The sequence below is a fragment of the Macrobrachium rosenbergii genome, chromosome 17, assembly GCF_040412425.1.
Source record: "Macrobrachium rosenbergii isolate ZJJX-2024 chromosome 17, ASM4041242v1, whole genome shotgun sequence".
Lineage (NCBI taxonomy): Eukaryota > Metazoa > Arthropoda > Malacostraca > Decapoda > Palaemonidae > Macrobrachium > Macrobrachium rosenbergii.
The window spans coordinates 6,293,541-6,306,596 of NC_089757.1; the positions used below are offsets into that span (position 1 = coordinate 6,293,541).

General features: G+C 38.2%; 1 protein-coding gene across 1 annotated transcript in view; it reads left to right on the forward strand.

The window, feature by feature from the left end:
* LOC136847683 (DNA-dependent protein kinase catalytic subunit-like) overlaps window positions 1–13,056 on the forward strand; it is a 132,315-nt gene that overhangs the window by 14,501 nt on the left and 104,758 nt on the right. The window contains 4 exon segments of the mRNA XM_067119482.1: window positions 3,140–3,335; window positions 6,939–7,159; window positions 8,499–8,674; window positions 9,300–9,384. Of these exon segments, the coding sequence (XP_066975583.1) occupies window positions 3,140–3,335; window positions 6,939–7,159; window positions 8,499–8,674; window positions 9,300–9,384 (678 nt within the window).

Consider the following 13,056-nt stretch of genomic DNA (forward strand, 5'->3'; position numbering starts at 1 on the left):
CAAAATTTTTAATAGTTACAGGTATATTCAAAGACGTACAGCATTTACCTTGACCAAACTACTTCATTGCTTCTCAACCAAAAGGAGGAAGAAATTCAGTCTCCTCCTCGGGAGTAATATTTTATTCATAGAGAGATACTTATTGAGTTCGGTCCGACAGCTTATCCCTTGCAAGACTGGGGACTGACTCGCCCATTGTCTAACTTGGGGACAAGAATCAGTTCTCTCCCTGGTTGCACCCATGCAAAGCAGTTGACCCTTACTAACTGTAGACAGAAAGAGAAACTGAACCTTTAGGTCTAGTAAGAAGAAGACTAAATCTACAACTTTTCACCCTCAAATTAAAAAAAATTGAGCTTCATTTTAACTTTCATATTAAAAAAATGAACTTCAAATGAAAAAAGTTGACTTTCATATTAAAAAAAGTTGACTTGCAAATTAAAAAAGTTGAAGTTCAAATGAAAAATGTTGAACCTCCAATTTAAAAAAAAGCTGGATTTCAAATTAATAAAAATTGACTTTCAGTTTAAAACAAATGGAATTCAATTTAAAAATATATACTGTATATACAATTCATCTAAAAGTGTGTAGTGAGAATTTCAAAATTCTTGAATCTCGAGAATTGCAAATTCTCAATTGCAGAGAATTTAAAAAATCTCATCTCAAAAATTGCAATTGAGAGAATTTAGAAATTCTCATCTCAAAAATTGCAAATTCTCAATTCTAGAAAATTTCAAAATTTTCAAATCTCAAGAATTGCTAATTCTCGATTCTGGAGAATTTCCAGTTCTCGATTGTAAAGAATTTCAAGTTCTTGATTCTTGAGTATGTCAAATTTCTTGAATCTCAAGAGTTTCAAATTCTCAGTTCTCAAGAATGTTAAATTTCTTGAATATGTTGAATCTTGAGAATTTCAAATTCTCAGATCTCAAGAATTTCAAATTCTTGATTCTCAAGAATTTCAAATTCTCAATTCTTGAGAATTGCAAAGTCTCGATTCTTGAGAATTTCAAAATAGTAACTCTCGAGAATTGCAAATTCTCAGTTCTCAAGAATTTTCAAATTCTCAAGATTCGAGAATTTTCAATGCTCGAGATTTGAGAGTTTGAAATTCTCGAGAATCAAGAATTTGCAGTTTTTGAAAATTATGAATTGCAATTCTCAGGAATCAAGAATTTTTACTCTCAAGAATCGAGAATTTTAAAATTCTTGAGAACTGAGAATTTTCAGTTCTCGAGATTTGAGAATTTTTAAATCCTCGAGATTCAAGAATTTGAAATTCTCGAGAATTGAGAATTTGAAATTCTTGAGAATCAAGAATTTGCAATTCTTGAGAATCAAGAATACACAATTCTCAAGAAGCAGGAATGTGCAGTTCTTGGGAATAGAGAATTTATCATTCTCAAGGTGTAATGCCAGGCAACAAGCAGTCATGAGGGTGTCTAGTACCAAACAAGCTGTATCGAGGAGACATCTGCCAAGGATAAAACAGAAGGTTAAATCTCCAGCAGGAACCACAGCATTTGGGACTGGTGGTAGTTTCCATCCTGTTGGAAGCTCTTTATTCAAGCTGGATGTACTCCAGGACATGAGCACTTGTTCAAGTGACCTTCAAGCACATGTTTGTTGAGGGCTTTGTTCAGTGGCAAGCCCTCTCTTTTATTTCTTTACTTAGAGAAAAGATATAGAGGAGTAAGCCCTTCCCAGTTTTGGTTACAATGCATAATATAATTGAGTTGATAGGCAGTGATGAAGTGGCTATCTTAATGTCCAGATTAGACCTATTAAGAGGTTGTTCTTGGCTTTGATCAAGTGGCAACCTTCCTCTTTTCCTTCTTTACATAAGGAAAAGACCTATAATTGAAGGCCCTTCCAAGATTTGTGCCAGTGCCTAATTTATCTGCTTTGCTTAGGTAGCAATGTAATATTGGCTGTCTTATGTCCAGCTAGAACTCTTGAAGAGTTTACCTGGACAGACATAAACCTGTAAGGGGAGAAGTTAAGAATTTATCTGTGGTGTTAGAAGGCCAAACACTCGTATGTCCAAGATGGCCAATGTCTATGCACACACAGTTGATTCCTGAGTATTTTACCTTCTTGGGGATAATCCTCATGGCTTCTACATTGTAAACATGCCTTTATTTCCTTTAAAACCACCTTCTAGGGAAGGTTGTCTTGCAGCTCAGGGGAGTTATAACTATTTTTTACTCATTTTTTGTGAATGTTCAATTCTAGCATGCATTAAGTCCTTTGTTCTATTGTTGTGACAGGGACTGTTTCTCCTGAGCCAAATATGATAGTAACCTTGGCTTTCCATCTTATCATTAGTTGTTAGGAAGCCTGCTATTGAATTTTGGGAGCTTGAAGGTACACATTGGTGTACAGGAGTGCACCTTCATATATGGAAGTAGTAATTATCTTTAGTTTTGGGCTGTCGGTTATGGGCTTTCAACTCAGGCACAAGAGTCACCAATACTCTACAAGATAGAATCCTTTTTTCCCCTGTAAGGATCCTCTGACAAATCTTGCTACGAGTACCTTACACCCTGTTGTGGTTCCGTCTGGTGACAGTATTTGCCAGTAAGGATCATAAATCAGTCAGGAGTGTGAGAAGCTTTTTCTCTCCATTATAAAGCTTTTAGTTAGCTTGGCTGAACTCTTTCTCTGGCTGCACTAACCCACCATCCTCATTCAATGTGGTAGTCAGCTAACTTTACCGTTAGGTAAGATTCATTCCAGATGATGATATTCATGATAAAATTATTTGGATACTTACTTGTTGTCAAAGTGGCAACCCACCCAGCCTCCCCACATCTTAGTGGGTGGTCTTGAAGAAATATGGCAGAATGTACACATTCTAGTACCGACAGGTGGGAAACAGATGAATACAAAGACAGTCCTAGCGAGTTAGCCAAGCGTATTTTGTTTTATTTTAAATGCCGATTGCAACAAAGGGCACAAAGATAAAGCTAACTTTAACAGTAGGTAAGTATCCAAATAATTAACTTTATCATGAAAATTATTATTTTTCACTTATACTATGTATTCATACAAGTTTGATGTGTGTTTTTAATTTTTCATTATATGAAGGATTAATGTATAATGTGATTTACATATGCCCAATATTCTTTTTCAATAGATGGGAAGTCAGCACAATCTAACAGCTCTCACTGGAGTTTTAAAAGGTTATGAATTCTACCTACACCATTTTCCACTGGATGTTGAAAGTTCAGAAGAGAGAAATGAACTGCTAAAGATGTATGAGGAACTTTATGGTTCTCTGAAGAAGATTATAAATCCTAACCTTAAACTGGAAAGAAGAGCTGCTCCAAGAGGTAAGATTCGATGTAAGACAAGTTTTAGTACTACTTTAAAATGTGATATTAGAAGTAGGATAAGTAGGTTATGTAAGACTATATAAAGATGCCATTAGGTATATTGATTTTCAAGTTGATGATGTAAATGTTGTAATTGTGCCCATTGAGTCTGAAGGTCCCATTGCTATATGATTGTAACCTTTCTGTTCTTATTGTGTTTGATTTCTTAATTTTAAGCCAGGGTACCTTCCTGCTGTCAGAAAGTTTGATTTTGTGACATAAGGTTGCTAGGGCACCTGCCTGTCATGAGTTTCCCATCATTAGAGTTCAATTTCAGAGGGTTTGATTTCTCATTGGGAGGTTGCAAGGGCACCTGCTTGTCAGCAAAGGATTTGATTCCCAGTTGGGAAGTTGCCACAGTAGTTTAATTTCTCAGTGGAGGTTTTCAGGATATCTGCCTTTTATCAGTTTGACTTCTCAAAGTGAGGTTGGCAGGGTGCTTGCCTTTCGTCAGAGTGTTTGATATCTTAACGAGAGGTTGCTCTTTTTTCGTCATTAGAGGGTTCAGTTTTCCCAATGGGAGGTTGCAGGGTGCTTGCCTATCATCAGAGAGTTTGATTTCTCAATGGGAGGTTACCGGGATGCTTGCTCTATCATCAGTTGTTCCAATATTTCACCAGGAACTTTTTAGGGCACCTACCTGGCATCTCAAGAAATTTGATATCTCAATGGGAGATTGCCAGGTTGCTTGTTTTGTCATTAGAGGGTTCAGTTTCTCAGCGGGTGGTTGCCAGGGTGTCAGCGTGCCATCAGAGTTTGATTTTTCAATGGGAGGTTGCTTAAGTTGTCATTAGAGGGTTGGAGTTCTTAAATGGAGGTTGCCAAGGCACCTGCCTGTCCTCAGAGAGTTTAGTTTCTCAATGATGGGTTGCAAAGTTTTCTGGATGTTATCAGAGTTAAAATTTTTCATTGGGAGGCTGCCAGGGCACTTGTTCTGCCATCAGAGGATTTGGTTCCTCAGTAGGAGGTTGCCAAGGCACTTGTTAGTAACCAGAGAGTTTGTTTTCAGAATGGGAGGCTGCCAGGGCATAATAATGAAATTTTCAGACTCACTAGCCACAGATATGGTTGGTTTGTGAACAACCCCAGAGTTCTTTCTATTGAAGTGATCTGTGAAGTATACTACAAAATGTTTTTGGTGAGAGGAGGCATTTGCTTCATATCTGTGTCTCAGTGCTTGCCTTTTGTTGAAAAAAAAAAAAAAAAAAAAAAAAAAAAATTCAGTCTGCACTGAGGTTAAGTAGCTCTAGATGAAATTTTAGTTGTGCAATTTATGTTTCTTTTTTGTTTTTTAATGGAATATATAAGTAGTAAGAGCACTTTGTGGAGAGTATACTGCTACCAAGGACACCTGACAGTAAACTTACTTGTACCAGCATATTTATGAATGTATTGTGAATGAATGGCATTATCAAATACAGTATTACTGTTGTGGCATGTGTGGAACTTGGCGGCCTTAGCAGGTCTCTCCTCCAACAAATGATCACATAAGGCCTTTGGAACTCTCATCTGGAGTGATTGATAATTACTGTGAGCTTTCCAGTACCTCAGATTCTCCTCCTCCAAGGTCACGTAAGATTTGGGCCACTGTAAGTTCTCCTTGGAAATATTCAGAGTTCTCTGCTCTTCTAACTCTTATACAATTGCACCTTTCCTTTTTGGTGGGAGGAGCCTTAAGTCCTTGACTAAGTCCTCTGTGGGTGCTTGGAGCTACAGCCGAGTATGTTTATGTACCTCCTTATCCTGGAGCAACACACTTGAAAAGGATAAGTACTTAAAAAATCCTTCGGTTAAAGTATAGTATCAGTTGCTTAATGTCATATTAGAAAATCTGAAAGATGGTGTCCAAGGCAACAAATTTCAGATGTTTGTCGATATTCTTAAAAAGCGAAATTTTGAGTAAGCTAATGAATCAGTTTATTCACCCAAGTTCACCCAAATCTCATTATCTGTAAGTGAGATCTGTTGTTAGTATGCAGACATGGGCAAAATGATTTTTTCACCTGAATTTGTTAGTGATAATAGTGAGGATGTTAAACTCAGAAGTGGTATAAGAGGCATGTGCTGATACAAAAGGATATATAGTTTAATGTAAGTAAGTGAGAATCTGTGGTGAGAAATGGAAACTTGCGTTTGGTGATGACTTAGGCAGGGCAGTACAGTGGGTGATTTATATAAGAGAAGGCTGCAATAAACAACTAGTGAGTTGTTACAGCTTGGGTGTGCATCATCATGGTCAGATTTGGCTAAGGGTTGCTTCCAAGTTCATGAAGAATTTGTGGAGTTACAAGAAGTTGTATCTGGTCTTCAGTTTGTATTAAAAAGCAGTTAAATTTTAGTCTTGAGATTTGGAGTGTGGCCATGGGACAGTGAAAGTTTTTTTTATTTTTAAGTAGTTCAGCCAGACATCTGAGTCAAAATACTTGAGCTTTTTTTGGGCTGGCTGAATAGTGAAGTAGAAACTTGAAAGGATTTATCATATATCAGAAAAATTCCTTGTTGAGTCATATTTCGTCATCATTATTAATGGTTTTTGCTAGTATATACCCTTGTGACAAAATGCTTGATGGCTTTTTGTACTCTTTTTCTATCTTTTACACACTTAATTCTCAACTGCTCCAAGTCCACAACCATGCTTTTTCAATAATCTGTGCAGTCTCGAAGGTTGGCATCTTGTAACTAAAAATGTTTTCAACCATCTTGGTCTTTCGAGTCTTAATCTATTTTGCATCCACAGAACACTATATCTTTCAGTCGATTCACTTTAGTAATACTGTACAGTATCTATGAAAACATTAGCAACAATTGCCACTTAGTATGCCTTTATTGCACCCTGTTGACAGAACTAAACATTCAGTGCAGCATTTGGCCTCCAGCACCATTGTGTTCTGGTACCTGGCTTGCCTTAAATGTGAGGTAACTTATTTTCCAGACACTGAACGCCATAGCAACCTCCAGTGATGAATAAAATAATTCCAAGAGTTGTGTGAAATACTGCTAAAGAGATAGTTGGGCAAGGAGAAGGTTAATTTAAATTTTGAAGAATGGCATTTGTTTAATCAAACCCTTCACCTTACAGTAGCCTGAGTTAGTTTTGCAAGGATCCAGAGAACTTGCCTCTGTTGCTGGCTAGACTAAGGTGTTGATATAGTTGGCAAAAGTAACTGAGGTGCTCTAGAAGTTGCTGTGATGAAGATACCATGATCAGCCAGTCCTCTAGGTATCTCATTAACTTAATGCCCTTCCTGTGAGCCCAGACTGTAGCTGGGACCTTTCTTGATTGAAGGCTAATGGAAACTATGACTGGTATATCTTGCCTTGCCTGTAAGTTAACTACAGTTGGAGTGAGCTTTGAAGCTCACACTTAGTTGGTGCAATTTTAAGGTTATCATAAAGTGATGGGTGTGATAATGCAAAGTACGTTAAGTGCATTGTGCTTATCAATGATGAAGATGCTGTACTTTTTTATTCTTCTTGTAAATATTAAGATAGATTTTTAATATGAAAATGGATTTATTCCCAAGTTGTTGATTTTGCCTTTTAATTTTTTTTTTCAAAAAGCGTGTCTGGATATTGTCCACGTCCATGGTGGAAAATTTGCTGTCCACCTATTTGAAGATGTTCATGTACTTTTCCCATGGCTTATTCAGTGGTCTAGTCATTATAATAGAGATGACCGGAAGTTTGGAGTACGTGCTATGGACACATTTACCTCTGTCATTGCGGATGAGTTAGTTTCACGAGCAGAAAAGGATGATAGCGAGGGGAAAAAAGTATTTAAGGTATGTACCCTTTGTTAATGTGACTGTTGAATAATTTGTACCATTGTCTCATATCTTCATCTTCAAAACTGGCAACATTGGGGAATCACCACAAAATATTGTGTATAGCAAGACTTTGATATTGGAAATATTATTTTGTATAGGAATATTTTATGTATGAAATATATTACAGGCAATCCCCGCTTACCAGCAGCATCAGTTAATGGTGTTTCAGTTTTATGACACTTGGCTGTTTTCGGCGCTGGTAAGTGGTTTATTGGTGTCAGCAAGCAGTTCATCAGCGTTGGTAAGCAGTTTTGGGGTCGGTAAGTGGTTTATCGGTGCCGATAACCGGGTAACAGCGCCGTTAAACGGTTTATCAGCACTTACGGCATCGTAAACACCATTTATCACCATAATTATTGTGATGTTCTGGTTATAACAACTGAACCCCCGCCATTAACCTGGGACTGCTTGGCTGAGCGCCAATAACTGAAAATCATCAGTAACTGGAACATCTTAGTAATTATGGTAATAAATGGCGTTTACGACGCCACAAGTGCAGATCAGTGCCAATGAACTGGTTACTGGCAATGAAAGCCACTTACTGAAGCCAATAAACTGCCTACCAACACCAATAAACTGCCTACCGATGCTGATAAACTGCCTACCGACGCTATAAACTGCCTACCAGCGCTGAAAATCAATTACTGTCGAAGAAAACTGGTTAACGACATCGTTAGCCAAGCGCCATAAAACCAAAATGCCATTAATCATATTTGTGACAAAATTACGGCATAAATGCACTTTGAAAAAAATGCAACCCCTTCTTTTTCTCTCTCTCGTAAATGACATTTCAGTAGTCAGGTAGCGTACCTGTGTTTATCCACAGCCTAGCATGGTTTTATGACCATTAATGTATTCTTTTTAACATGAAAATGTAAATTGAGCTAATTTCAAGTGTATTTGTATTATCAGAAACAAGTAACACTGCAGAAGTTTTTGTCAGCCATATACGGTATTTCACTTTGCTAGTCAGATCCTAAGGAAGTAAACACTTACTGTTATGATTCTCCTGCTCTTTTTGTTCCTGGAAGAAGTTAAATGTTAAGCATGCATGTATTTAACATTAAACTTAAACAATTATTGCTATTGCCAAAATTATTGGAATATTATATGCAATCCAGGAGTGGAAATTGCATTTGTGTTTTAACCAGACCACTGAACTAAAATGTTAGTATTTGAAGAAAACTTTATTTGCATAAATCCTTCAATGTAATTGTTGTTAATTTTAAAAACATGATAAATTTTGAGTTGAAAGATATTCTGCAGATTTATTAAAATGAGATTTATCTTTCAGTATCTTATACATGAATACAGTAAATTACTAGAAACTGGCACGTCTACGTTACACATCAGCTTGGCGGTGAAAGGTTATGGGCGATTATCAGGGGCCTGTTGTCGTTATCTGTCCCCTCTGGAAGTAAACACAATGTTCAATCAAGTTTTGGCTGCAAGCCAGTATTCCTTTTATCAGTAAGTTACTGGTTAATTTCTTCTTTTCAGTTTCTGCTTTATGGTTACAGTAAATCCCCCGTATGTGTGTTGTCACAATTCTCTGACTTACGTATTCAGCTGATTACTCTGTGGAACGTATCTACCCGTTATTCGCGGAAAATTCGCCGATTCGCTGTATTTGTCACAGAAATATTCACTAATTACTGTATTTTCATATAATTTTCATGACTAAATGCACTTTTTGTGGTAAAACTACTGTATTAAAATACTCAGGTATAAGCATAGTGTTTAAACTATCAGAATAGGCAGTTCTAAATGTTTTTAGAGGGGATTTAAGTATTCGCGGATTTTAGCCATTCGCGGGGGTTGCGGTACGCATCCCGCGCAAACACAGGGGTTTACTGTATTTGGTTTTTTCTCTTAGTTACCACCTAGCAACTATGATATTATGTGACATTCAGAAGATATGCTCATTAATATTGTAGTGTTTCCAAGTTCTACAAAATAGAGAAAAAAATAAAGTCATTTGCTGTAATGAAAGTAGTGTCATTCTTACTAATAAGGATGGTGGCTACTCACAATGCTTTATTGTTTTCTGTTGAGGGTACTGAAAGAAGTGAATGATAATGTATTATTTTTCCAGATCTAGTGAAATGCTTGACAACAAGCTTGCAAATCTACCATCATACATTGAATCTTTGGCGACAATCATTGATAACATGATAGTGGTAAGCATAGTCATTTAGTTTCTTGTATTTTTTATCAGCAATAAACATAAATCTCTGAAAGCTACTCATTTTATGCCAATTTCATTCTTGCAAGTTGTCATTGAATGTGTAATTTTAAAATACTTTTCTGTGCCATTTATTTTTTTATAGTAAGGAAAAAATTAAAGAAAAAGGAAATTTTGCATTTGTTTAAATTACATCAGGTAAGCGGTAGTGGAAAAGCTGAAATGTATTTGCAACATATCAGCTAAAATTTTTATGAAAACTCCTTCAAATTGCAAAACAGTATTGCATTTGTCACCTGCAACATTTTCAGGTGGCAACATAAAAATATTTACACATATGAACTCTGTTACACAAGGATTTTATGGGAAATAATCCAAGTACAGTAGAAACCATAGGTTTACCAAGTTTCAGTTAATAATTAGCAATTTTAGTGCAATCTTTAGTAGAAGGAAAAACAACTAACAGATTCACAGGTAAGTTGCTTTCGTCGGTGAGTGGGTAGGTATTCAGGTTAGTTATTATAAGTACAGTAAAAGTACAGTAAAGGTTTGTCATTTTTATGGACTATGAAACTTAACGTTATATATTCCATTCTTGCTATAGGAATACCTTACCAGTCTTTATTGATATTCATCTTAATTATAAGTAGACCATCATTATCGTCACCACTGTCTCTTTTCTTTTGTACCCTCTGCTCTAATTCTTATCTTGCCTTGGTCTTCTTCTGTGCCCTTTCTCCAAGACTGTGGACCTTCATACTGGTCTTTATCTTACTTCCGTATTTTTTTCCGACTAACTGATTTTCATCCCCTCACATCACATGCCAAAACCACGTAAATCTTGGAGATCTCAGTCCATTTTCAGTTAGGGTACCACACCTCTTTACCCATTCTTTTTTGTATTTTGGTCTTTTTATTGCACACCATGTACAAAACTTACCATTTTGTATTTAGATAATCACAGACCTCTGAAGAATTTCCTCCATGCATTTTGTACTCCTTTACCTCCTCCATACTTTATGCATTGAGTAGTACAGACCTTATAAACACAAACATTAAAGAAATGTGCTTAGCAGATTAGGATGGAACTCCTATCGAAAGAAGGTTCTTCTTCACCAATCCGATTGACACATTTAGTCAGTTATTCTATTGTCAGCTTTTTCCATACTTAAACATATTAGATATAAATATGGTAATAAGGGGTTGTTTTATGCTATAGATGTTAATAAGTTGTTCATATGCGGAACAAATCTGGGTCTTAACTTATGGATAATTCTTCTAGTGCCAGCTGGAAACCAGTAAAAATAATAAACAAGGAATTGGTGACAACTAGGTAGGCTGATAGGCCTAGGTGGCAACCATCAAGGTCCTTCGTGCATGCATCGAAGGAATGACGCCACGGTTTCTTCTTTACTGCCCTTGTAGGAAGATGTGCTTTTGCTCGTCTCTCCGAAGCCGGTGTTTTTTGCTTCCTTGTTTGTGCTTGTGTATGCTTGTGCTTTCGGGTGATTCTGTGTTTTCGTGTGCTGTGTGCTTTTGTGTTATTTCATGCATCCTCAAGAATCATCCCACCCTCCAGTCCTGCCAGGCCTTCCAACATCAGAGGATGTGCCATGGTGTTGATGGCTACCCTTGCTCCCGTTTTTTGGCATCGGCTCAGACTGATCCCCATTCTACTTGTAGCTGATGTAGAGCTAATGTTTGTAATATCCTAATCCATGCCGAGTGTCATTTGTGGCCTCCTGAGCAGTGGAGGGTTTTTGCCAAGAAGAGGCAGCATGAGAGGAAGTTGGAGGCTCCATCTTGTTCTGCCTCTTCTTTGCCATATTCTCCAGTTGCTACGTCTTCTTTGGAAGATTTTACCCCTTTCCACTCTTCAGTAGCTTCACCTTTGGAAGCTTTGGGAGAGGGTTCAGGAGACTTCCATATTAATGCTACCTCTGCTCTTTTGGAGGGGTGGGGTACATCTTTCCCCTTATGAGAGGATGTGCCTCCATCTTATTCTACCCTTTCAGATTCCAGTGCGCAGAAGATGCTGGTCTTTGGGCTTCTCTAGGCCCATCAGGGTTACCAACCTTGGATGGCCTGTTGTACCACTACAGTACTTGAATTCACATGGGCCTGGGTCTGCCAACTTGCCAGTCCCTGTCCCAGTGGCTCCCCCTCCCCTTCCGTGCCCAGTTCATCAGCTGTTTTGACTTCCCAGCTGACTGCTCCGCTCTCGTCCCAACGTGTCGTCCTGCCCCCTCCTGATTCCTTGGTTCAGGCATTGGTTGGTCAAATTCGCAAGAGTTATGGAAGTATTTTGCAAATTAAACATCGAAGGACGCCGTCTCCTTCTTCGTCTTCTTCGTCTTCCTCTGTTCCTGTCAAGTGGTGGCGAGTTAGAGACTTTGTCTCTTCCCCTAGTAGGAAGCGTCTTATACCTATCATATCTTCGTCTACTTCGGACCATGGCCGTACTTCTCCCCCTCCTGACATCTGTGTTTTTAACATTGTTTTCCTGCTGGCTCTGGTCTCCTTGAAGCGAGGCGGTGAACTCCATGGTCTATCATATGATGTTAAGCATACGAGGGTTGGATGTTCGTAGCCTTCAAATTTTTCCAGAATTTGTGGCAAAGACCCAAAACCCCTCTTGTCTTGGTGACAAATTTGATTCCATCTCAATTCCGTCTCTTAATAACTTTGTTGATAATGGTCCGGATGAATTGCTCCTTTGCCCTATCAGAGCACTACAGTGCTACCTGAAAAAGACTCGCCATCTCTGACTGGGGTGCCGAAGACTTTTCCTTAGCAGTGGCCAGAACAAGAAAGGAGCGTCCAAAACTGTGATCTTTTGGCTACGTGAGACTATCAGACAAACCTATGGTTCGACTTCATCATGCCCCAAGCCTAACACAGTGCATGCAAGAGCACATGATGTTAGGGGGCTAGGCCCTTCTGTGGCATTTAGAAAGAACTTATCTGTTCAGAGGATTTTGAAGGCTGGCACACAGCTTCGTCAGACCACCTTCACTTCATTCTATATGTGGGACGTTGCCCACAGGTCCTGGGACACTTTTTCCCTGGGTCTGAGCAGCTGGGTCCGATGGTGGCTGCTCAGCAGGTTGTTTAACTCATCCAGTTACCCTAGAGGGACAGTTTTTATCTTACCTAAGATGATGGTATGAAAGTGAGAAGGAATGGGATGGCTGGTCTCTTTCGGTTTCCTTTCTTTTCTTCTCTACCTGGTGGGCAAAGAAATCATTTTGTCATATGCTGGATTGGGTCTGATACAGGTGAGACTGCAGCCTTTTTGTTTGAGTTTTGCTTATTCCTACACAAATTTAAAACTTTAGCAAAAGGAAGTCCCTCCTCTCTTTAGCAAGGGGAGAGAGGATTGATAGCAAACTATTGGTGGCTACGAAGGTTTGTTATCTTCAGATATAGTTCTTTAACTTCCCCCTACATTGCCTCGTCACATTGTATGGAATCCCAAAAGTCTTAACCGTTAAATAATTACTTATTTATTATGTCAGAGGCTTTGGTTCCCTTCCATAGGCTTCTATAAGCCAGGAAGAGTTACCAGGTGTCCTGAACCTCCAGTCAGTTCCAGACTTTCTTTCCTCCTTCCAAAATTGAGTCTATCCATAAGTTAAGACCCAGGTTTGTTCCGCATATAAACAAA